The 25,412-nt window shown below is 50.8% G+C and overlaps 6 protein-coding genes across 6 annotated transcripts; 4 read left to right on the forward strand and 2 right to left on the reverse strand.

Moving 5' to 3' along the window:
• The first annotated feature begins 417 nt into the window (after nucleotides 1-417).
• On the forward strand, nucleotides 418-2,018 carry PV07_03428 (histidinol dehydrogenase). The gene is made up of 3 exons (XM_016390149.1): nucleotides 418-843; nucleotides 934-1,639; nucleotides 1,705-2,018. Exons 1-3 carry the CDS (start codon nucleotides 482-484, stop codon nucleotides 1,960-1,962), a joined length of 1,326 nt encoding a protein of 441 aa, XP_016252051.1. The 5' UTR covers nucleotides 418-481; the 3' UTR covers nucleotides 1,963-2,018.
• Nucleotides 2,019-2,411: 393 nt separating this feature from the next.
• On the forward strand, nucleotides 2,412-5,093 carry PV07_03429 (uncharacterized protein). Its single transcript, XM_016390150.1, has one exon. It carries the CDS (start codon nucleotides 2,526-2,528, stop codon nucleotides 4,659-4,661), a length of 2,136 nt encoding a protein of 711 aa, XP_016252052.1. The 5' UTR covers nucleotides 2,412-2,525; the 3' UTR covers nucleotides 4,662-5,093.
• A 4,642-nt stretch (nucleotides 5,094-9,735) lies between these two features.
• Nucleotides 9,736-10,529, forward strand: PV07_03430 (uncharacterized protein; the record flags this gene model as incomplete). Its single annotated transcript, XM_016390151.1, has 4 exons — nucleotides 9,736-10,081; nucleotides 10,156-10,258; nucleotides 10,323-10,343; nucleotides 10,397-10,529. 4 exons carry the CDS (start codon nucleotides 9,736-9,738, stop codon nucleotides 10,527-10,529), a joined length of 603 nt encoding a protein of 200 aa, XP_016252053.1.
• Nucleotides 10,530-16,548: 6,019 nt separating this feature from the next.
• PV07_03431 (uncharacterized protein) lies at nucleotides 16,549-17,881 on the reverse strand (the record flags this gene model as incomplete). Its single annotated transcript, XM_016390152.1, has 2 exons — nucleotides 16,549-17,645; nucleotides 17,704-17,881. The coding sequence occupies 2 exons, from the start codon at nucleotides 17,879-17,881 to the stop codon at nucleotides 16,549-16,551; spliced, it is 1,275 nt and encodes a 424-aa protein (XP_016252054.1).
• A 1,131-nt stretch (nucleotides 17,882-19,012) lies between these two features.
• On the forward strand, nucleotides 19,013-21,590 carry PV07_03432 (uncharacterized protein; the record flags this gene model as incomplete). Its single annotated transcript, XM_016390153.1, has 2 exons — nucleotides 19,013-21,307; nucleotides 21,363-21,590. 2 exons carry the CDS (start codon nucleotides 19,013-19,015, stop codon nucleotides 21,588-21,590), a joined length of 2,523 nt encoding a protein of 840 aa, XP_016252055.1.
• A 2,598-nt stretch (nucleotides 21,591-24,188) lies between these two features.
• Nucleotides 24,189-25,185, reverse strand: PV07_03433 (uncharacterized protein; the record flags this gene model as incomplete). Its single annotated transcript, XM_016390154.1, has 2 exons — nucleotides 24,189-24,356; nucleotides 24,415-25,185. The coding sequence occupies 2 exons, from the start codon at nucleotides 25,183-25,185 to the stop codon at nucleotides 24,189-24,191; spliced, it is 939 nt and encodes a 312-aa protein (XP_016252056.1).
• Between the last annotated feature and the right edge of the window lie 227 nt (nucleotides 25,186-25,412).

The following is a 25,412-nucleotide window of genomic DNA, read 5'->3' on the forward strand; positions in this document are numbered from 1 at the left end:
CAAGTATCTATGGTAGGGAGACTGCCAATTTCCTTAGGACTCGTAATTAGCAAACCATCAGAAGGTTCCGCTGATTCCCTCTTTTAGTCGGATGGGTAATGTTAGCGAGCGTGGAACCGTGTGCCATCTAGGGAAGCTCGACTCGGCCGGCATACGTCTGCACCACGACGATACTACTTTTGGTGTCAACGATCTTTGCCGTTGCTATAGAGTCTTGACATTGAGTGTGCGAGGGCCGTTTTCCCGACTACTTTTCGTGTCTTCCACGATCGTGCATCCTTGGTGATTTCTGCACAGAGAAGCAGGAGTTCTCCCCGTAGAGCGTAAATGAGTAGGAGCCCGTCATTTCGGTCCCCCATGGAGTACTTTAAGAGACAAGAATCCATTGATCACACGTAGACCACGCGGCACCCTATTCTTCAAGGAGTCAACCCCGTACAGTGCGAGCGAGAGAATTCTCCAGATCATATCAACACCCAACATGGTGTTCTCTCTTAAAGAAAGAGAGGTCGCTTCGTCGAGTTCAAACAAGCCTCCGGTCGATGTCACAGCCATAGTCAAGGGGGTGATTGACGAGATTCGCACACGAGGTGACCAAGCTGTGCGCAAATATTCCGAGAAGTTCGATAAATGGTCTCCAGAGAGCTTCAAGCTCTCCCAGTCGGACATTGACGCTGCGATAGCTGCATGTTCAGAGCAGACAATCCAAGACATCAAGGAGGTTCAGTCAAATGTCCGGGCATTTGCAATAGCCCAGCGGAATTCCCTGAAGGACTTCGAAGTCGAGATTAGACCTGGAATCCATCTAGGACAGAAGAGCATTCCAATCAATAGGGTGGGAGCGTATGTTACCTCTACGTCTTGTGCAAAGAACTATTATTTCTTGCAACTAACGAGATTTTGATTATACTAATATCTTTTGCTCCAATCTAGCTACATTCCTGGGGGGCGTTATCCTCTTTTGGCATCGGCCCATATGACAATCCTCACAGCCAAAGTGGCGGGCGTCAAACATGTGGTGAGCTGCACTCCTCCTATAGCCGGAAAGATGCCGAATGCGACTGTTGCGGCAATGCATCTCGCTGGTGCGGACGAAATCTTTCTTCTGGGTGGCGTTCAGGCTGTGGCGGCTATGGCTGTCGGTACCGAAAGCATTCCAAAGGTGGACTTTCTCGCCGGGCCCGGAAACGCCTTTGTGGCGGAAGGGAAGCGGCAGCTCTTTGGCGAGGTCGGCATTGACCTTTTCGCCGGCCCTACAGAGATCTTGATTATTGCAGACCAACATGCAGACCCCTTCACAATTGCGACGGACCTCATCTCCCAAGCCGAGCACGGCCCGGATACTCCATCAGTCCTCGTCACGACATCCGCAGAAGTTGGTCGCAAGTCGCTTGAGATCGTGAAACAGTTGTTGACGTCCTCGGATCTGTCGACAGCCGCCGTTGCCACTTCTTCGTGGCAGGCATTCGGAGAAGTCATCGTGGTGGATACCCTGGACGAGGCGTGGAAGCTAGGAGATCGCATCGCGAGCGAACATGTCCAGATCTTCACGCAGAATCCACGAGAAGCCTTGGTAAAGATGAGCAACTACGGAGCCTTGTTCTTAGGGGAACGGACGTGTGTGTCTTATGGTGACAAGGTGAGCTCAGCGCTATCCGGAGATCAGAGATTCGTGAAGTCCATGCTAACGTTGTCGATCACAAGGTCATCGGCACCAACCACGTTCTCCCGACGCGAACAACAGCACGGTATACGGGAGGACTTTGGGTAGGGAAATATCTTCGAACTTGCACGTACCAAGAAGTCTCCTCGGAGCAGGCCAGCGGTGACTTGGGGAGACTGTGTGGGCGTGCCGCCCGTGCTGAAAACTTTGAAGGTCATGCTCGTTCTGGCGATCTTCGGGCGAGCAAATATCTGCAGGATGATTTCTCGTGGATTGTGTCAAGCCAAGGCAGGCTATAGTGAATATCGGTCGAAGGTTCTGATAACATAGTGTGGTTGATGCCGGTCAAGTCTGGAGTCAACGACACGCAGAAGCCACTCACAAGAGCTACTCACTCGTACACATAGTTATGCCAATTTCAGGCCAAGTTGACTTCCGGGCAAGGTGTACCGCTACTTCGCCTTTACGAAGCCGTCGCTAGCATAGAGCTCGACACCATTCTTCTTCGGTATCATGTTGAGAGAGACTTTGCCAGCGGAACCAAACACTTCTGTCGTGTTATCGTACGAGCAAATGACACCCACGCACTAGCTCGCCCGTGCTAGGGGTGAGCACAGGCATCACCCTCGTCCCAAAGGGGGATGAGCTCAATGTCGATCTACCTCGTCTTGGCATGTTTGTCCACTTGAGCTCGTTTGCCCACCGCTATTGACGACGTCTGTGTAATGTAGCCTTGTCCCGCAGTTAACACAATTCCTGCGACTTCCATATGCGAGCCTCCTCGTTGTCACCACAGAGGCTATTTCGTAGGATTTCCTAGCTCACCTCGCAACTCTACAGTGTCTCGTCTGCCAGCGCAAACATGGATCCCTCGGTCCGCTCCCACTACCTCGCAGACAATCCTCCGACCGTCGTTCGTTTGGAGATCGCCCCTCACTTCGCCGCTCTTCCGCCACAACACAAGCGATATGCCCATCATTTGAGTCGGGCTTCTTTCCACGGCACTCGAGTAACCCTAGCGCAAGTGTCGCCAGAATCTCCGGTCATCTACGATCTCATACTTGCTCTACATCGAGCTTGCAACGGTGACTACAATAACCTCTCCGCCGATACCTCCGTCTCGTCCTCCGATATTACACTATGGCTCGAGTACGCCGCACAATTCCTAGGGAATTTAGGCAATTATAAAGGCTTCGGGGACTCCAAGTTCATACCGAGAATTTCACCCGAGGACCTGAAGAAGCTCTGTGACATTAACGATGAGTGCAAAAGCCTCTATGAAAAGGCCGCGAAGACCGGAGGAGGGATATACGAGACCAAGGATACTGCCCTCATGCACCTCGGATATCCAGAAGCGGGCCATATGACATCTTATTATCCAGACTCACCTACAATAACGAAAGAGGAGATTTCGATTGTGGGAGACGTGCTCGAGGAGAAGAAGCTGCTGATTGAGAACACCAGACTCCGGAAGCTGGACTCTGGAGATTTCGAGTTGCTGATTGCGTCTGGGATCTCCAACCCACCTGCGGCAGAGCGAGATCTTGGCGACGTCTCATCAATTGACTTGACAGGGAAGCTCGCGGGCAAAAAATTGCACCTGCGTTTCGGTGATTATCAAGAAGAGATGGCCAAGATCGCCCTTGAGATCAAGAAAGCGAGAAAGTATGCCGCCAATGAGACTGAAGAAAAGATGCTCGATGAGTACGCGAGATCCTTTGGAACCGGCAGTATTCAGGGATTTGTAGAATCGCAGCGTTATTGGATCAAAGACAAAAAGCCCATGGTCGAGACCGATATTGGGTTCGTCGAAACTTATCGAGACCCTCAAGGTGTCCGCGGTGAGTGGGAAGGTTTTGTTGCTATGGTGAACCAAGAACGGACTCGCGCTTTTGGCAAACTTGTCGACGCAGCACCAAGCATGATTCCAAAGCTACCTTGGAGCAAGCAGTTCGAGAAAGACAAGTTCTTAAGCCCAGACTTTACTTCCTTGGAGGTGCTGAGCTTTGCTGGTAGCGGCATACCGGCAGGCATCAACATCCCGAACTACGATTTCATCAGGCAGAACGAAGGTTTCAAGAATGTGAGTCTCGGAAACGTCCTTAGCGCCAAAGCCCCCAATGAGCCGATCCCGTTCATTCGCAAAGAGGACGACGAGCTTTTCCGTAAATACCGCGATCCTGCTTTCGAGGTGCAAGTCGGTATCCATGAACTTCTTGGTCACGGTTGCGGCAAGGTACTCCAAGAAACGGCCCCTGGTGAGTACAACTTCGACGTCAAGAACCCGCCGATCAGCCCGGTCACCAAGAAACCCATCACATCATACTACAAGCCAGGCCAGACCTGGTCTAGCGTCTTTGGATCGATCGCTTCATCGTATGAAGAGTGTCGCGCGGAATGCGTTGCGATGGCTCTTTCGTGCGACTTTGAGATTCTGCAAATCTTCGGGTTCGGCGATGGCAAGGAGGACATCAGCAATGAGGCTGGAGACGTTCTTTATGTGGCGTATCTCCAAATGGCACGTGCCGGCGTGGCGGCGTTGGAATACTGGGACCCGAAGTCTCGGAAATGGGGACAGGCGCACATGCAGGCTCGCTTTTCTATCCTGCGCACATTCATGGATGCCGGTGGAAATTTCTGCGTGCTCAAGTCTTCGAATGGTGACATCAAGAATCCGGACGACCTCGAAATCCACCTTGATCGGAGCAAAATCCTGTCCCACGGACGGCCTGCGGTCGAGGCGTATCTGCAGAAGCTCCACATCTACAAGGCGACTGCCGACTTTGAAGCTGGAAAGAAGATGTACGACGACATCACGAATGTGGACGACTGGTGGGCCGAGAAAGCGAGACCAATTGTGCTGAAGAAGAAGACTCCCCGGAAGGTGTTTGTGCAGGCCAATACGGTGCTGGACGAGCAGAGCGGAGACGTGAAGCTGGTCGAGTACGAGCCTACGATAGAGGGGATGGTCCAGAGTTACGCTGAGCGTAATGTCTAGAGAAATCAGCCATGGTCAGCATGTGACGGCTCTTCGCATAAGAAAATGACGGAACGCTTGACGAGGGTAAGAAGATTCATGATATTGGCGATCAAGACCACAGAAAGAGTCGAAGTTAGCGTTACAAGTGATTACCTCTAGATCAGCCTCAAAAGAATGCCGGCGACAATCGCTGAAGTGAATGTTAGACCGTGTGACGCTGGACTCAACCTGATCCCCGTGTCCTTGAGATGAAATGAAGAGTATACCATTGAAACGGCCGAGACGAGTACACTCAGTAAAGGAGAGAAGTTGTTTCAGACAAGGAAATGTCGGCCTGATGCGTCACGGGTGGTAATCATTCGCTGGGGAGGACAGCGAGTAAAAGGGGCTCAAATCTTGAGTGTCTGTATCATCGGTGCTAACTCTAGCTAATCACCTAATTGCACTTCCTTTCTCGAGTGTGCAGATGAACATCGCCATTTTAGGATTACATCTCTAGTAACGTGGGTGCATAGCGAGTCGGCCAGCATAGCATAGCGAGTCGGCCAGCATAGCATAGCGAGTCAGCCACTTTCCCCACGTTTTACTACCTTTAACTTCTACGTACGACCACTCCACCATAAAATATAGAATCTACTTAGAAAGAAGCTAGAATACTCCTGACTCTTTAAGCTTTTAAAAAAGATCCTAAATAGAGTGTACAATCCGTTATTTAGTTTCGTCTTTCGACTACTTATCCTATCCGCTACGTGACTGGGTCTCAGCGTACGGAAATACTAAGAGTATTATTAAAATACTAATACATTCCAATTCATACTAGGTATCGTATCAGGCTTATCGATACGGTATCGAAAACTACGCTGCTTGAGAGTGACTCCTGCTGAAGTTACAGTACATGACTCCGGCACCGTACTGTACTACTCGCCCGTGTACTCCGTTTGTATGTCTGGTCCCTGTGTTTGTGGCCCCCGCTGCTATTTGGTCAAGCACCTTTTTAACTCCATTCAACAAATTCGGCTAGATGCTTCGAGCCGTAGTTCAGCGCTTATGGCCCGGAATACGAAAGCCAAGGTGACCAAGGGGCCAGGAGCAGTCTTGGTAGAGATGCCTCTATACGACGGAGGAGTCGGCCAGAGTTTGGCGTACCGGGCGTATTTGTCGTTTATCTCCCTGAACAAGCTAGCCAGCTACTTTTACAAAGGCCCCTGCTGGACGAGCACGACTAGGCGCCACCGAGCAGGCAAGGCTTAGGCCAACGTCCAGGGCACAAACTCTGCCAATTCTTAGTACCATGATAATCTAAGGTCAAGTGATAGCTGCCAAGGCAGTCACCGTGCTGTCTTTTGTTTCGAGCGGCATTGCGCAAACGCTGGTGCAGCATATGTTATAGCCAGTCTTTCTTCTGCCATCATACTTTCTAACCTGTATATTGTGTCTGTACCGCCACGTAGAATGGATGCCCTCCATCCTCCCTTGGCAACCAGGCGAAAGCTTATTCGCCATGGATAGATCAGATATCATTGTAGAAGCCCCCCAGCTATAAATCCTCGCTTTACTTCACCATAACACCTAGCTCTCTCTTGCAGCAGCCTCCTCCACCGACACACGCTGACTGCTCTCGAGCTGAACTTACCTATTTAAACGTACTATACCAATCATGTCCCGTGCCATCAAGATCACAACGCGACAAGCCATTAAAATTGCCCAGAACAGCGAGAATGGTTGTATCGACCCTATAACTCTCTACATCTTGGAGCTCGCCTTGCGCCGGGTGTGTTTCAATATCCAGAGCCAGCCGGATAGGTACATCATGACTCAGGTTGAATTCGCCGTCTTCAACTATTACAGAGCACTGCCGGAGCTACAAAACGAAACGGCACGCGAAGCTGTGTCGAAATATTGGGACAGTCGACACCTTATCCTCGATATTTGAACCACTACAGCAGTAGACCGAGAAAACCGGAGCATCAGTGGGCGCCTAGTCTTCAGGCTATGAACTTTGACGTGGCGGCACAAAAGGCGTCATATTACGATATTAGGAAGTTAGGTAACTAGTGAACATATCATCACTTGCCATCGTCGGACAGTCTCCGATTCCAGTTCGACCACGTGCCCGATGCTGGAGTATTGATTTTCCTGAACCTGGTTTCTTGGCAGTTTCAAGGCCGTCTTGTGACAAGCTGGTCGATGTATTGTTATATAGTTACAATAAACAGCTACCAGTCAGTGTAAGAATGGAAAGAAAGAATTAATGATCCCGCTCAATCCTGATAACATCTTCTTCTGGTGCATGTTCACATCTTCCATCCTCTCCATGCCCAAGTCGTGCGGCAACCTTTTGCTTGGAGAAAACTGCAAGGTAGTAGGCAGTGGCTAGGACGACGACGCCTCCACAGACAACGCACGTCCAGTTCATGTACAACGGCGTCACGGGAAGGTAGAGAGGCGTGTTGAGCACTACCAGCATGAATGTACTCCACAAAGCGGCCACCCAAAAGACAACGTCCCCCCAGCGTCCCAGATCCAGCCAGCGCTCGGGGTCCAGTGAACGGCGGCCTTTGTAAAGAGCGAGGCAGAAGGAGAAAATCAGTCCGATAAGGAGACACACAGTAGCTGCGCCAAGGATGGCATTCATCTGGGTAGATAAGGTCAGCAGGGCAGCCTTTTGTCTCGTAATTATGAGGAGGAGGATTTCCTTTGCTGGGTTCAAGAGAATAAAGTGAAGAGGTATAGAGAAGGATATAAGTGACTTACGGCGGTAGCGGAACCAATACTGATAGCTCCAATAGCCAGAATAAGCAGTGTATTCCAGCACAGCGCATGGATCGGCAAATTGTCACGGGACGTGAGCCTTTGCATTGTGCCTGAAAATGGAAGAGCGCCTTCCCGCGAGAAGGACCAGTAAAGTCGAGACCAGCTGATGAGCGAAGCTGCTGTGGCCACGACGAATGTATATATAATAATAGTCCCCGTGACGATGGTTAATGGTACCGAATGAAAGGCGTTGAGGAGAAGCTGAATCATCGGCTGACCGCCAACGGACTCGAGGAGACTTTGCGGGTCGACGTTGCAGAACTGGTAGACCAGTATCATCGGTAAGGCAGTGAGAAAATTCATTAAAAGAGTACCGATAATCACCTGGGGAATCTGTTTCTTCGGATTTGCCACTTCGTCCGTTAGGTGGGTGGCATTATCCATGGCGCCCATGCAGGACATGGCTGGCAAAAGGGCGAGGAAAAATACCCAGCCATCGGACTTCCAGCCGGACTCGTTGACGAACTTGACGAAGACGATGTAGGCGCTCTGCTTGGGATGCGCTTTGACCAGGAGCGAGACTAATAGCCAGATTGCCGTGCCGTTCAGCGTAAAGACGACTGCGATCAGGAGGTAATTCACAGTCTTGAAAACCCGAGGCAGGTTGATCATAAAGCATAATATGGTATCAGCGGCATAGACGAGATAAGTTTGCCACGATCTGGGAGTGAAGTCCGGGTTGGCCGCCGCCACCAGCGCCATAATCAGCTGCGCCGCGTACAGCGCAGTTGCTGAACAGACGAAGAACCACCCGGCGTTCGTAGACCAACCGATGATGTATCCCATAATTCGAGAGAATCGAGGAGGAGCGAGCACAGTGACCCAATGTGCGGGTCCTAGAGAAACCGAAGAAACAACAATGATCAGCCAATGCACTAGTTTTGATCGATATGAAGCTGGTTGCACCCTTCTGGGTCGACACCTTACTGCATTCCCGACCACTGTTACCTCTTTGCCTGGGCCGTTCCTGCTATCGAATCTCGACCCATTTCCAGAGCATCACAAGAGGTGTGACGGACAAAGAAGTGAAAGAGGAATGTCTTACCGGAAGAATGAGGGATTGCAGATGCCAACTCCGCCGCAGCTAGAGCAACCGCAAATTGGAAGAATCCTGTCAATATATAACCCCAGAAATATGCTGGGGATCCGCCCAGCCCTACCACGAGGGATAGGTACGTCCCGATGGCGACGGGGGCTCCTGTGATTGAGTACTGTACCCCGATGGCGGCCAACAGGTTGAATTTAACCTTAGGCTTGACGACAGGGCTGATTTGGCCGGGCTCTATATTGGTAATATCGGATGGTGCGTTGGCCTCCCCTGAAACACTTTGTTTCTCCATTTCTGAATATTCAGGCGACAAGTGCTTGGTTGCAGCTGTCTCTGCAAGCCGTGGAGTAGTCGACGGCGGAGAGCTGTCGTTGAGCATCAGGACTGTATAAGCTTGAACACAAAAATTACAACGCCGAGATGGAGTGAGCGCTTTGTATGTAGTTGCTTGTCAAGTGTGAGAAGGCCCTAGCTCACAGAGTGGTCATCTGTCTCTATTAATTTGTTGGATACATTGACTTGTCCGCCCCGTGTGACAACCGGTATATATGCATCCTCTCGGCGGTTGGTCTTCCCCGCCGACCTCTCTTGGACTTCAGGTCGTCTTAGTGTTCTTGCGTGCAGGTGCTATCGTAAAAGCTTGATTACGCGGCGCATCACTAGGCGATCGGCTTTCAGCAGCCTAACTCTGCGCTATGCCGGAGCCGGCATCCCCCTGCGTTTCTAGACCCTGCCCCAGAATAACCATTGCCCCGGAACCGGAGTGGATTGTACGTCACAACCCGGAGAGTCGGAACGAGTGGAGAAAGCGGGGGAGAAAGGGTCACTATTAGGGGGAGGGCGGTCGCGCTTCTGGTTGGGTCATAAAGCGTTCCAGCCGCTTCCATGTCAATTGGTAGAACAGTAACAGTGTACTAACCAAGTGCAGCATACTCAATTGTGTGGCAACAACTGTGCTGGATTTTTCTATCTGAGTTTGTTGTTGTGGCGAAAACTGCTCAACCTAAACGTGCCGCAGTGTCACTCGCTAGACATTCCTAATGAAGGCCTAGGGCACATGCTTGGCTAGCCTGCTTAGGTTGGTCCAACATATTGCAGGCTGTTGCCAGTGATTTCCCGGTCAAGCCAACACACTTCCTAGCCCGGAGACGTTTTAAAAGAGCTCTAGCCAGCTTTAATCCTGAATTTTGCTCGTCCTCTTTAAGGCTATACCAAAGATTTATTTCAATCATGAGCAACAATACCGCAGTTCTCCTGGTCGACCCCTACAATGATTTTCTCCATCCCAACGGAAAGCTCTACGGCGTCCTTGAAGAAAGTCTCGCTCACACCGAAACCATTCGTCACTTACATCAACTCGTATTTGAGGCCCGTGAGAATAAGATACCAATGTTTTATTGCCTTCATCAGCGGACAAACGCCCACTCGTACAATGACTGGCAGATGATGAATAGGTCTCTAAGGACACTAGAGAAGAACAAGGTCTTCGAGGAAGGATCTTTTGGAGTGCAATTCTTCGAAGGGCTGGAGCCGGACGTGGGAAATGGAGACGTGGTAGTTTCGAAGCATTGGAATAGTAGGTAAGCCAATTGAGGCGGTTCGACCGTGACAGAGCAGAAAGCACAACGGGTTGACTGCCAATCGTGATAGATCTCCATTATCAGCTCCAGCAACGAGGAATCCGTAACCTGGTGATCGGTGGCCTCGTCGCAAATACGTGCATCGAGGCCACGGCACGCTACGCGTATGAATTGTGAGTATATCTACTTCGATGTGTATTTGTAAGGATTATGAACGGCAACTGACGAAGCATGCAGGGGGTACAACCTGACAATGCTGTAAGAATGAGTAGCCATCAGACTTATCTGTCCTGCTGACGGGTATGTCACAGAACAAATGCGACTGCAGGTTTCAGTACGCGGCAGAAAGATGCAGCGACAGAATTGATCTGGCCTTTGTTCGCTGATAAGGTCATCACAGTCCAAGAGTGGGCCAAAAGCATCTCGTTTCAGCCAAATATGTGAAGTCTTTGTTTGGCGACTATGCAATGGATATTTCCGAGAAACGGAGCGCCCTAGATAGGCCAATGGCAAAGAAATGGAAAGACACAGCAATGGACGTTGAAAGAGAATAACTAGCTACTTGCCCTGATCACCACGGCTCCGGTTCTGTTCCTCCCAGGGCAGAGCATGTTAGTAAGAGATTAAGCCGTGTCAGTAATGGATAAAGCGCTAGAGAATTGGGCGATTTTAGTCTAACAAATTACCCTTGCCGTCCATTCATTATGCCGGAGCCACGGCTCCTCGCCTCCCATTTCACCATTCTTGTGTAGTTACAGTAAGCTAGAACCTACATAGAACGGTGTTTAATATCATAGTCCAACCGCCTGCAGAGGTGCAGTGGTGCTACGTCAGCATCTCTTGATTGTCGAAGAGATATGAGGACCCACACTCTTATCAGAAGCCCTGGTTTACTCAAGGAAAGCTGGCACAATTTCTGCCTCCTGTAGGCTCCGAGTAAATTAACTTTCTTCCTGGCTTGACAGGGGCCACGCTTATCAATTGAAGTGACCATTAGGGGTCACAGTTTTACGACGACAGCCAGCCTTTCGCACTTCGGGAATTAGACGCGGGAATTTTGCGGAATTGGTGGAAAGTGCTACAAACCAGTTCTTTGAACGATCTTGCGAATCTGCTGGACAGAGCGTGACGGCTTAGTCTTCGCACTCGAAGAAGGCAGGGCAAAAGAGAAAAGCAGGTGAACTGCCGAGATAGCTAATTGGAATTTCGGCTATATGATGACCATGGTAATCGGGGGGATTGCTACAGCCTTGGAAAGAACTCAGGTCTAATGCCCAATTCACTTGCAATAATGGTCGCAGCTTTTTCTCCTATTGCCAAGGCGAGGTTGTTGGTGTTGGCTCCCACGTTCTCGGGGCAAATACTAGATAAGAGTTAGAATGCGTGCCTTCAGTAGGACTGGGACAATCACCTGAGATCGATGACTTTGAGGGCGCAGGTTCCATGAACATTAAGATCTCCGTCCACGACGCCCCCATCCTCAGCTTTCTTCATGGCACAAGTGCCGAGTGAATGCCATGTGGTGTTGACATTTTGTCGAATCCACTGTTCAATTACCTTATCATCGTCATGATTGTACAGGATAGAATCTTGATCTTGGCTGGGCCGGGACCCAAGCGCAGCCTGGGACAGCTTGGAGAATTTGGGATGTCCCAATTCCAGCTCCCCCTCAAAAAATGGCAGGCGACGTGCAATTTCGCGAGACATCTTGTATGCCCATATTTGCACTTTCACGTCCGAGGGGTGGTTAAGAAACCCTGCGTCGAAATCGTATCCATTCACCACATCAGTGGCAGAGTTGATGTGGATTGATCCTCGGGAATAAGGATACGCAGTGTATGCTCCAATTGTAAAGTACTGGCCAGGTTCAACCAGTGCCGCATCGCCCAAGAACGCATTCACCATCCCACAAAGCATCACAGGACGAGTCGGATAGGGTGCGAAATTTCGTTGCCAGTCGACCTCGAAAGCTGGGCCGAGAGATTTCACATCTTCATTTGTCATCCGGAGTTTGGAGCAAACGTCTAGAATGGATAATGTTAGCTTCAAATATTTGCTTGGTTGTGCTTGGAAGGATCACCAATCCCGTTCCAACCCACCCGGGGGTCATTCAATTTGATAGCTGTCGCGAGCTCCGTTCGCGAGCTAATGATATCATCTAGTGTCTCCTCCGGTGGTAGATTGGACCGGTAAGGATACAAGCATAGGTGATGGTCTTGGTAATTTTCACCAACACCTGGCAAGTGATTGATCCCCTCGATATTGAGCTTTTGTAAGATATCGAAATTTCCAATTCCAGACCGCTCGAGGATCTGAGGACTCCCAAGAGCTCCTGCAGAGACGACGACTAGCCTTTTGGCCGGGATGGTGCGTGTGATGGATTTCGAAAGGGCTGTTGCTGGCTGGGAATGCAAACTGGTCTGGTATTCCACCCCAATGGCGCGCGGCGGAGACTGTCGCCGATCGAAAAGTACACGGAGAACTTGGGAATTGACCAAGATGTGTAGATTTGGATGTTTTCCGTCCTGTAGGAGCGGATGAATGTAACGATGAGCAGCGTCTTGTCGTTTGCCTTCGGGCGAAACAAATCGTTGCCACCTCTACGCACTTATCAGTAGGAATAACTTCGAACCTGATGGCATCACATGACAACATGGATCAGTGGTCTCTTACAGAGAAGCCTCCAACCTGGGTTAGATCTTGGAGATCGACGATTTCTTTGAAGTCCATCCGCGTGACAGTGTCCATGAAAATGTCACCGCTCTTGCTTCGGAAACCTCCTGAAGAGATGTGCACCGGCCCGTCATAACCGTGCTTGTTCTCGTCGATGCCGTGCTCACCTTGATGGAATGTCTCAAGCTTCTTGAATAATGGCAACATATCATGAGCGGTCCATCCTGGTGTTTTCCACGAATCCATGTCGATGCCCTGGGGTCTGGTATACATCATGAAATTGATGGATGATCCTCCGCCGAGTATCCCACCTGAAGGTACCACGGCCTCGCGTCCGTTAAGGTGATCCGATGGTTTAGATTTGTAGAACTGTATAGACGGTCAGTTCTTCCATGAACTATCTCTCCTCCCTTGATCGTGGCGCGAAAAGTAGATACTGCCTTACCAAAGCTGTTCTGCTATCGGGGGCCAAATGAGTCAGATACACAGCTGGGTGAACCACTGTTGGGTCATCCAAGTTATTTGGGCCTCCCTCTATTAACAGTATCCTCAGGCTTGGATCTGCGGCGGCTAGCCTACCAGCTGCCACGCAGGCAGCCGTACCTCCGCCTGCGAATATAATGTCCATGTCGCCATGCTCTTCGTGTATGTAGTGTGCCATATCGCAGCAAGATTGAGAAACACAAATTCGTTCCAGGTCTTTTAACGTCCCGGCGAGGAGATGTGGGCTTTACAACATTCCACAAAAGAGTGAGCGACGGTGCACCGGCAATGTAGCTGTATTTCAGCTTAGTTGCCTTTGGTCAGAGAGCCCGCGTATTTCATGATCGTTCAGAACTGAGCCCCGGCTCCGGTAGTCTACGCAAGGGATGCCCTCGCTATCGGAGGCGGAGCCGGGTCCGCGTCTAAGCCAGCGTGTGAGGCGAGACTGCCAGGAAAGTCGTACTGTAAGCGTTTGGCAACTGGTGGAATATGTCACATTAGGGAAATTTGTGAAATTCCGGGGTTTGGGTATGTAGATCCGTAGCCACCACGTTAGCCTCTTATTTCTGATGAGATACGAGGTATGAGGACGCATGATCATAAGGCCTCTTCACGGAGCATGCGGTCCTTCTGCAAAACACCTTGACGAGGCTGCAAAGGGGCTCTGCTAGACTCACTTTTCTCGCCCTCTTTTCAGCCAGCTTTCTTTCCGTTGGGAAGGGAGCGATACTTATTATGGCATTGAGAGCAAAATTTTCTCTCTGGCCCCGGAGGAGGGCAAGCACAGAATGGCGATCACAAACATCATCATCTATTCAGATTTTCCGCTTAGGGCGTCGTCCTACCCCATGAATAGTGTGGATTGAACTGGAACCCTGCAGCCTGCGAACGACCAGGGGGGGGGGGGAAGCAAGAATGTCGCCACGGTTCTTCAAGCGGGCTTTCATAAAGGCACGACAGAGTGAAACTGCTTGAATTGAGCCAGACCAGAAGTCCCGTTTTGTCTTCCTTCAATCATCTATTGCTAAGACTCATGCCGACCACTCTAAACCGGTCGTGATATTTCCGTACCAAGCCGTCATAATGTCCTTCCAATAATAAGATCGACGACGCCATGGTCCCCGGTCACCAGCTCTGGGCATATCTGCGTTTCCTTCTCGAACATATGTCGAATTGAGCCTCCAGAACGGGAGCACTTTAGTTTTTGCTTTCTCTTTGTCGCTTTGCCGTGGAACAATCATGCGGAAATTTCTCTTTTTCATCTGAGCCAACAGCCTGCACGCGAGCTGCGCAGTTGCGTCTGCTCCCATTGTCCAACTTGCATCGACGTATCCAAATGCGAACATGAGGTTAGGCAGGCCCTCGAGTAATGCACCTTGCCACGCAAGACTACCTGCAAGCCGAAACTTTTGGTCGTCGACAACAAAGTCTATACCACCTCCGAAACGTAGTTTGAGTCCCGTAGCTGTAATGATGATATCTGGAAGTAGTTCTTCCCCAGATCTAAGACGAATGCTGGTCGATGTTACCATGTCGATAACCCCAGTCTTCACGCTGGCTGTACCATTCCTCAAACAGGTGTAGAAGTCTCCGTCCGGGCATGCACATAGCCTCTGTTCCCAGGGATTATACCTAGGGTTGAAGTTTGGGTCCAGTTCCATACCTGGAGGGAGCTGCGCCTTCGTCGCCGAATTAAATAATCTCCGAGCGACATTAGGAAACCATTGACAGAAAGAGACCAGTAAGAAAGACGTTAGAATCCATTTGTACCGGATAAGGCTCACAGCCACTCTTTCAGGGAACACAAATCTGATCGCTATCTCAGTCTTATCCTCACTTGGCACTGACATAATATAGCTTGGTGAGCGCTGTAGCATAGTGACATGAGCAGCTGAATTAGCCACAGATGGGAGTAAAGTGATTGCCGTTGCACCGGAACCGATGATAACGATTTTTTTATTGGCGTAGTCAAGGTCTGAGGGCCAAAATTGAGGATGGATCACAGGGCCCCGGAAGTTCTGGATTCCTGGAATATCGACTTTCAGGCCTTTCTGGTAGTCGTAGTAGCCAGTCCCGAGCAGAAGAAAACGCGTTCGCAATGTCTTCTGAGCCGTATCCGCGGTAATGTGAAGCGTCCAAATCTTGTTCAGGCTGGACCACTGAGCTTGATTGAGGTGGTGGCCAAACTTGATCTTCTGATCAATGCCCTCCTGTGCTGCGCATTCCTTAAGGTATCGAGTGATCTGTGGGCCCGATGCCATGGCTGTCCTCTCCTTCCAGGGACGCCAGGGAAAGCCAAAGGTGAAAAGGTCAGAGTCGGAGCGGATGCCTACATCATCGTAAATCTTTCGCTTCTTGACTTGAAAGGCGATCGGGCCTCACCTGGATACTGGAACAGGCTCCATGTTCCGCCAATTTCATGGCGAGCTTCGAGTATACAATAAGTCAGGTCTGGGTTTCGTTCCTGCAGTCTGTACGCAAAGGCAATTCCGGAAATACCAGCACCGACTATGACCACGTCGTAGTCGATCTCCTGGGGCTCGTGCCTGACGACCATGTTTTAGCGAATCCAAATTTCAGATGAAAAGGAGGTGTAAGACTGGTTCCTGTCGATTCTAGCGAACACAGCACGGGATGAGTTTCTTTTTAGGCTTGGGCTATATAGAGTCTTACCTTGCCGTCTAGACTGTGCCCATAATATAGGATCCTAGCTGCTCGATGCGGATGCCATTCATTCCGCCTTGTCTCCGGGGAAAACAGGAGAACTTTGGTTGGTTAGCTGCTATCAGCCGGTTCCGCGAACAAGCTTACTCCAGGACTCCCACTCCGGTTCCGGCCCAACCCTGAATAGATTTCTTCCATTCTACGTATCTACGGTGCCACTTGGCGCTGTAAGGGTTTGAAGCCGTGGAGACAACTGCGTATAGAAGTAGATTTGTCGGTACCGCTCGATCTCCCTCAAACCCTCAGACAGACTTTCTCAAACTCGGTAGAAGAAGAGAACGAGAAGGTCTGCGACGGTAGGTTCTCCCCGGACGGGCAGTTGCATCATATGAAGCACGATACTGTGTCCGCGAATCACGTCGTATTGGTTTCCTTTCCGTCCGGTCTGCGGTCTAACCTCTTCGTCACAGGTATCCGCAATGGCCCGGGCTAGCGGGCATTTAAAATGATGATGCGCTACTCTAGCTAAAACAACTAGAGGGTGCCACCTGGAGCTTCTGGACCCGGCCTTGCAAAGTAAAGCTGTGCTGGTCCTCAATTCACTCATTCGGCCTTGTGCTGAATGCTATTCCCTCCTTTGATTTTAAGATGAAGCCAGCAATGCAGTAAACCCCGCATACTCTGTTTGACAAGGAGTCTCGACCTCATCCGCCACTGCCTTATACTTTGGTAGAACCTCATCAAGAACGCTAGATGACATCACCATCACAGGAGCTTTGACGTGTACATAGTGTTTCGCGACACCTGGAATGTTGTGGAAAGAGAATGAGAGGTCCAAGGCATATGTCCTGGAGAGATGGTCGAAGCAGAAGGAGGGCTGAGAGACTCCATCAGGGACCGATAGAATGAGCTGAGATGTTGCTACGTGGGTAGGAGGATCAGATAACGCTTGGGAATCCTGCTTCTCGGACAATAACGGGCGGAATGTAATTGACGTCTTTTGAACGGACAGTGTGATTTTCTTGCAGATTGACTCGCCTGCTTTAAGTATCTTGGCAGTACCACCAGCGGAGACATTCGTGAAGCGGACGGTTAGTTCCCATTTTGCCTTAATAGAGCATTGTATCGATTGCCGAGGGTCGAATGAAGTTTTGCCTTTTGTGGCAGGAGATCGGATATTCAAAGCTGCCGTCAGGAGAGTACTTTGCGGTCTCCCAGTCTCGCAGTCCCGCTTGATCAGCATGTCTAGACCATAGAGCGTCAAGGAAAGATCAGGACTGCTCTGGAACACATAGCGCGTGACAACGCCAGGTGTCGCTTGCACAGTTAGAGGCGATCCTCTAAACAGATATGCGCGTAGAGTAGGGTAGGCCCAGGAGATTCGTACATCTTCCCGTACATAGCCAACTTGTCGGCCGTCAAGGAGAAACTGCGCTTCGATCCAGTATGACACTTGGCATTTTCCTTGAAGGATGCGATGGCTGGCCAGGGCGGAGGTTTGAGGCACATCGGCTGTGCCGGTGATCGTGGATGTAGGTGGCAAAGGCCGCAATGCGCCGTCTTGATTTGAGGATACAGTGGGCACAGCAAAGTGAAAGTCGGTAGTATGGTAAGCGTCACTGCTAGAACTTGGACGGCTCGGCGACTGTCTGGCTACAAAATCGCAGCGTGTCTTCGTATTGGTCAAGACGACAAAGTTCTCCGTGGCGGATCTGGAATCAATAGAAGACGTGATGACGCCTGTTCTCATTGTTAGACCCGAAATCTGAGGTCAACGACGGGAGACAATCTAACTTACCTTTGAAACATAGCTGCACAGAGTTAAAGGCACGATCTCGTACGCATGTTTCCAGAGCGCTAACTCGGCCTCTGAGGTGGCAGATATGGCCGCTAATGCTGGGCGCAATTCCGTCAGGATCAAGCAACGGAGCGTCATGAAACATGGGTTGAGCCACTTGAATACGGGCGCGAACCATCACGTTAGGTCGATGTCGGCAAGGCGGAGAGAGCTATGTTCACCAAGGACAAAATGCAGGCTAGTTTGAGATGCCCCAGTGCTGAACCCCAGAATATGAATGGAGACGGATTTATAGTCAAGTGAGTGGGAAAAGACTCGTCGGCGCTCTCTCAAGAGGATTTCAGATGTAGGAAACGAGGTGCCATGTCAAGACATTCCTTATATCATCTCGCTATAGCAATTTAGGTATTCGTGCGACTTGATCGGAAGATCGGTCGAAAAGCCGCAACAGGCGTACAAACCGATGGGCTTCGCAGTGACCCCAATAGTTCAATCTGTGTTGGGGTTCATTTCGGGGGCTCCTTTTATTCGACATAGAAAGGAGTCGCGAAGCGGTGCCCAATACTCGTCTCACTATTTCTAGCCTAGCCTGTTATTCTCGTCTCCGGCTCTCTGGATAGACCTTGAGAGACTTTTATTGCCGACATCGACAGCCTATGCCATTCTTTGCTAGATCTACACCGGCTAAAGGAAGGTTCGGAGACGGGCTATACTGTAGAATGACTCTCCGAGTCACATGCCAGCGATGAAGCGGCTTTCGCTACAGTCCGCTACATTCTGCTGCTCGATCTCGCTTCGATACTAGCTCGCCCTTATAGTAGGAGCAGCCAGAGTTAGTCTGCGATAGTGTAAGGGCGAGCGTGACGCTCGATAAAGTACTTCATCAGATTGCACGTGACATCACACGTACGCAGTAACTTATGCTAGAGCAGCGCGAGGGATAGTAATTCCACTCCTCCCGAAATGTATACCCAATGATATCGATCTCGTCGCAGGGTAGCACGTAATGGTGTTGCGGCCACTAGTAATTGGTCAGAAGGACTGCGGGAATAGCTCGGAGCCGGGGAGCCGGAGTCCCTGCACCTCTAGTGAGAGAGTTAGCTTCGTTGACCGGCCAATCTTACCCCGTGTTTACGCTTATCAGAAGCTTGGACCTCCTGAGCCTCTCAAGGGTCCTATCAGCGTCTGATATCGGGATCTGTGGCGTTCAGGGTCTGTCTGGGGATACTCCAGCCACCCCCACCTCATTCAACCAACACTTGGCATATCCAAACCCCTCAAAAGTGTTGCGCATCCCGGACTCGAGGTGATGGAGACAAGTAATTCTAATAACTTCACGCATATCTTCGTCTCTAGAGACCCTACACCAGACACTAATGGGAATACGATGCTCGAAGACCCAACGACCGCATTAGCGTTACCGGAACAGAGTGATTTCGGTGTAATGCCCACCCCTCGTGCTGCCGGATGGGATTTCCCCATAGACCATTCCTGGGGATGGGCCAACAATCTATCTCAGACCCAAACCCAGACGTCTGATGAAAGTGTAGGCTGGGATGAAACATTCGAGTCAATTTTTGGCCACATCACTTCGTCCGACGATCAATGTTATGCTCCCTGCGAGACGACTCTTTTCTCCCACGGTGGTGATACTATCGGCGAGGGCGTCGAGCTAACAAATCCAGCACCTGCTCTCTCTGGCCAACAAGTCCTCTCTCCTTTAGGTTCGGAGCCTATCCAAAAGCATCGTATGCGGAAGCAGAATCACTCCTGTGACCCATGCCGTCTTGGAAAGAGGGCATGTGATCTTGGTGGCGACGGTGACCGTGGTGCGACTCTTCGAGACGGCAAGCCCAACACCTCATGTTCGGCCTGCATATCTCGTAGGCTAGACTGCACCGCATCGTGGCTCGCAAGTAGACAGTCATCACAGCAAGCCAGAAAGCGAGCCAGGACGTCCTACCATAAATCTGGGACAGACAAGTTGACTGGCCAAGTCTCCGAGAACGAGAAACCGCCTGCTGCCGACAGCACGTTACCTAGCGACTGGCTCACTTCATCCTCGTCAGAGCAAGAGCTGGTAAGGCAACATACCGGGAATGCTGCATCTGCACACCAGTTCAATCTATACATCGATGCTATCGATGTCCCCATGACGGACTGTCTATCTGAAGGATGCATGCCGCCAAAATTCCCTCTGGGCCTTGCTATTCTCCCCCGTTTGAACAGCAACTCTATCATTTCGCCCTATATCCGTCAAGCTCATTCCTGGATCAAGGACTGCTGGAATACTTCTACAACGTCTTGGAGCTTCCCAGCAGCGGCCCCTCATCTTTTCCTTGCCGTCAGCATTCTCGATTCGCTATTTCAACAACATGGGAATCCTGAACATTCTGCTGGTACGGCGGCCCGTGGCGCCCTGTTCAGCGAGGTCTATAAATGGGTTGCACTAGCAACCGCATCTCAATTTTGGTTCGAGAGGGATGATGCCAAAAAGAGCCGAGCACGGGATCTTGCGTCCGCCACCTGGCACAAGGCCAAAACAATACTTTTCCAGAATATTGCTGCCACTGACTCATTTCGCCTGGCATTGTCACTTATCTTGTTCGGAACGATATGCCCGCCCCCTCCGAGAGACGGCGGCGACGATCTCCATACTGATGCCGACTTCGCGCGCCGAGAAGGGGTTCGGCGCCTTCAAAAACTCTGTATTCAGGCAACTACCATTCTGCAACACGACTGTCAGCTCCCTCGCCCAAGGCGTCAGAGTGGCGCACGCGGACTATTTGAAAGGCAACACCCAGTGCAGAAACTACCTGCTGAGGTCAAGGAAGATCTTCTGGAACTGTGTGGGGCACTTGAATGGCTGGTTGTTATAATGAATTCAACAGCAATTATCACCTCCGGAGGGAGAAATTGTCCTATACGACCAGATAAGTGCGCCCACGACAGGTCCTGCCTACTTATGCCGAGATTAACCCCCAAATCGTCTGAAACTGATTCGACTGTCGCTCGACGACACGAGGAAGGGTTGAACGATTCAATCATCGCGCGAGCCAAGGCAGAGCCACATACAATTACGACAATGGTACACAGAGATACTACAGATGAAATTGTGCGCCACGCCATTGGTAGATCTGGATCCCTTGTCATTCTACTATATAAGGCACTTGCACTATTAACATATGCTGTTGAGGATATGCAAGAAACTGAATCAAGCTATGAAGACATCCACCGCCACTTGAGGGCAGTAACAACCCTCGTCGAGATTTGGAGATCGACGTTTGGAACGTATAACGTTGACACCACTTTGCGTATCCGACGGTCCCCCATAAACGTACGATCTTTGATATTCCACTGCTCAGGCGATGGTGATCTTGCCGTTCTTTTGTTTTACAAGCTACTGTGTCGACTAGACGCCGAGATTGCAAACCATCAAACGTCACCCGCGCGTGACCGTCTCTCCACGACAATCCGCTCAAAGTGGACTTTGTACCAAGATCACCGACTTGCAAGCGCAACACAGGTGTCAATGATAGCTTCAATAGTTTCTGAAAGCATGACGGGACAAGAAGCTTACATTCCGGGAATTGCCTATCATCCAGTAAGTAGACATCCGGCTATGGACCAGTCCACACTGACACAGGACCGCGCCACAGTATCCAGCCTTAGTTGTTCAAGCGCATACATTAGCTGTTGAGGCCTTCACAGATAATATCCAGAGTTGCATGTTGAGAATGGACACGAAACAAGCGTCGGAAATGGGATCAGGCCTGAACGTCTGTCTGCAGGGCTTACAAGGGCTGAAGCGGTCTCTAGTGAACTTCCCGAATGTCAATAATGATAGCGAGGAGCCAGGCTCGTGGCATTTACCTTACTCGGATTGATATTGAAAGCCAGAACGAAGATTTGAAATGCTTTCTGAGTGGGTAGAGCTTCAACTCCTGGGCTGCAAGCGTTTCAACTTTCTAGCGAGTGTCGACCCTTCTTGTTCAGTATGCGTCTTGTGCACAGCGAATCCTGTGTTTCAGTTCGTGGCCACCATTACCTGATGTTGTTGCGAAGTCGACAAGAGAGCGTGCGTGGGTTTATGGAAACCGAGGCTCCGAAGTTTTCTTGCACGAGCAGCGACTCTGACTTGGAAGGGATTACCTGCCGTTGCCCATGACCGGCTCCGGCACGCAACCGGGGTGACCAAGGTCTAAGTGATGGATTTAGTTCTCCATTGCCCGGAAAGTAAGCATTCGCGGATGTACTCCTTTTCTCCTCCCAAGAGCGATAACTCCGCCAGCAATCACTTGGACATGCCGGTAAACGTTGCCTGTGTGAGCTTGTATGCCGCGGCTCTACTTCTTGGCCTGGCACTTGAGCTACCCGCAAAACTAGGTCTTTGATAGAAGCAAAACTATTGGACGACTGCCATCGTCGTCCTCTTTAAGGAGGAGCCCGCATGCCATTAACTACATTCCGGAACCTGTGAAACCGCCAGTCCCCACGGACAAAGCTCGAATCTTCTTTGTTAGTGGTCATCTCAAGTCAGGGTGCCGTCTGCTTTCGTTATGCAAGTGTTCAGGAATTGTCTCGGCTCCGATAGAGACGCCTCACGGCCACATATAAACAGTTCCTATGAACCAGCTATTGATACCCGAGGAAATCGTACTGCAAAACATACGAAGTCCTTTTCTCTGAAAGACACCAGTGATCGACTCGAGTCATAATCATCAACAGACCTCCAATATGGGTGTCGCTCTCAAGAACTCCGAGAGCCTCGTCTTCATCGGGGCAGCGGGCGGGATGTGCAGCCTCGCCATCGAACGCTTTGCCGCAGTCAGTGACGCCCACCTTGTCCTTACAGACATCAACACAGACGGACTCGAAGCTTTGGCGAAGACGCTTCCGGCTGGCAGGACCACGACCAAGAAATTGGATCTTTACGACGCGTCTGCCGTGTACGAGACGATCAAAGACGCAGGACTCGTAGTTCTTGGTGCCGGGCCATATCAGCGAACCTGTGAGCCGGTGCTCACGGTATGCTTGAAAGCCAAAGTACCGTACCTCGATTTCGACGACGATGTCGAGTCCACTGTCCAGGCACTGGAGCTTCACGAGCGGGCCAAAAAGGCCGGGGTGCCCTGTTATATTGGCTGTGGCGCATCTCCGGGAATCACCAATGTCTTGGCGGTGGACGCCGCAAAGGGCGTGGACTCGGTCAGCACCATTGACGTATGCTGGGTCGTCGGAGACGAGCGGCCCGGAATGGGCAAGGCTGTCATGGAGCACGCGCTGCACATCGCTGCCGGCCCGTGCTTGACGTGGAAGAATGGGCAGGCCGTTGTCGCCGAGAGCTGGGTTGAAGCAGCTTATGCCCCTATTCTCGAAGGAGGACGCCACGAAACCCTTCTACACGAAACAGCTCATCCAGAACCCGTCACGCTGCCCCGTCGCTTCCCCGGTGCCAGCCGAATCCGATGTCTTGGAGGGAATGACCCCGCGCCGTTCAATGGAATCCTACGTGGTATCGGAGATGCAGTCCGCCGCCAGCTCCTTCCGATGGACGTCGCTGTGGATTTCATGTGCAGGCTCTATAATCAGGAACTTTCGATTGGAGGTTTGGGAGATGCCTATAGTTCTATTGGAGCCAACCTCCGTGGGGGCAATGTTACCCTCAACGAGTTGATTCAGCTTCTTGGTAACGCCTCCCAGGCTGTTGGTCCCTGGCGCTATGCCCTGTCGGGTCTGATCGATATTATTCGCACCGGCGAAAGCAATGTGTCTGAAGTTCTCAGGTTCCTCCTGTCGGTGGTACAAGGAACGACCATGCCAAACCGGGGTGGCGTAATGGTGAGAGTGGTTGGAACCAGGGATGGACATCCGACCATATCCATGGTACGGCTTCCAAAGTGTGGTGACAATGCTCGGTTCTTCAGAGACATGGCTTCCACCACTGGCGGCGCTTGCGCAGCGTTCATGGTCCTCGCCCTGGAGACCCACAGTGCTGATGGCGGCGTCTTTCCTCCTGAAGACTGGGTCGATCCAGATGCTTTTTACAAAGTCTTCACGCGATTCGGAGCGCCGGCGGATGAGCTTCCGGTCAAATGTACTTACTGATTGCTAAATATACGTATACATTGAAGCTAGTTCATCACCCCAGGTTTCAGAATCAAGACAGGTAGAAAGCAGAATTAATTGAAGCCGTGATCTATGCGTGGGTATAGGGTTGGGGTGCAGCATGTCTGCCCCTGTATTCTTTGGCATAATCTTATCTTCTTCCTACTACCTTTGAACGGAAGCTTTGTTGGTAAGTCGATGGGTATTTCCCCCAAAGCCCGCTTACTATGCAATTCTATGCTTGAAGCATGCTTTTACAATATAGAAAAAGGTTTTCTCAGAACGATTACTTTGGAAGGATATCGTAATTAATATGCCTAAGTAAGGTTTTTGGGACTACCCGTCGGCAAGAGGAACACGTCGCGAGTTCCGGTATGTCACTGAATCGCAGTGAGACTCTCCTTGCCAAACAAGACCTCCAGAGGACTCCTGAGGTCGACCCAGCCAAGATAAGGGGCGCTAACATCGTAGCCTAGTTTGGCCTGAATCTCGGTCGGGTACTGAGCAATCTTCTCGGTTGGCACTGCAAGCGGCATGTTCTCTTCCTGTGGAGGTTCGTTAGCGTTGCGTCAGATAGTGTCAAGAAGGCGCGCTGCTGCTGACCTGTCGGAGATACCCTTTACACATGAAGCATCCAAACAGCAATCTCTCCTCATTTTCGGTAGTGTTAGCCGATCCACCGTGATAGCAGGATGCCAGCATGATAAAAGCATCCCCAGGTTCCATTTCGGCGTAGACGACGCCTTCCTCCGACGGCGGATCCCAAGTGTGCTGGAGATGCGATTTGGGCACAAAGCGAGTTGCCCCGTTTGCTTGGGTGGTCTTTTTTCCGGCCATGAAGAGGCCAATTGCGGTATCTCGACCAACCCGGTAGTCTTCGCGTGATATCGCAGGCACCACATTGTGGTGGATGGAGTCGTCACGGTGGAGAGCTTGAGCCCGGGCTCCAGGGGAAATAGAGAACACAGTATGTGCATTCAAGATCGGTTTCGAGATGTGTTCCATACACTCACCCCCGTACCAAGACTTGGAATGTGAGCTGAGCAGTCGCTCACAAGCCTGTTGATAAACAGAGTCGCCCATGGCCACTTTGATGAATGTGGGAGATTTGCCGGCGAGGCCGCAGACCTTCCGTGTCTCCTTGGGGAAGAAGTCACCATTCAAAGGTTGATCCATGTCCAAGTACGGGCGGATTTCCCTCTCAATCGCCGCGGCGTCCTCTTTGGACATGAAGTTTCGAACGAAGCAACCTCCATCACGAACTAGAGCCGCCACCACATCATCCACCGAAACAGATTCTCGATTGAAGCTGCAGACAGAATTGGGCTGGTTGTTGACAGCTTCAGTCATCAAGATTGGGCCCGATGAATCCATATCTAGATGAATAACGGGAGTATGGGACAAATGTTATTTTGAGGGTAATCAAGCAGAATTGATTCTCAGACACTCAACATCAGAATGGCAGATCCAGAGCCCCAGCATATACGAGAAGCCCAAATGGCGATTCAAACCGCACTTTAAATGATAGCGAACTAGTTCACTGTAAGATTTCCCTTGCATAATGTGTTGAGCTCGTAAACTCCGGACCCGGGGTTCCACAA

This window comes from Cladophialophora immunda (genome assembly GCF_000835495.1).
Source record: "Cladophialophora immunda strain CBS 83496 unplaced genomic scaffold supercont1.2, whole genome shotgun sequence".
NCBI classification, from domain to species: Eukaryota; Fungi; Ascomycota; class Eurotiomycetes; order Chaetothyriales; family Herpotrichiellaceae; genus Cladophialophora; species Cladophialophora immunda.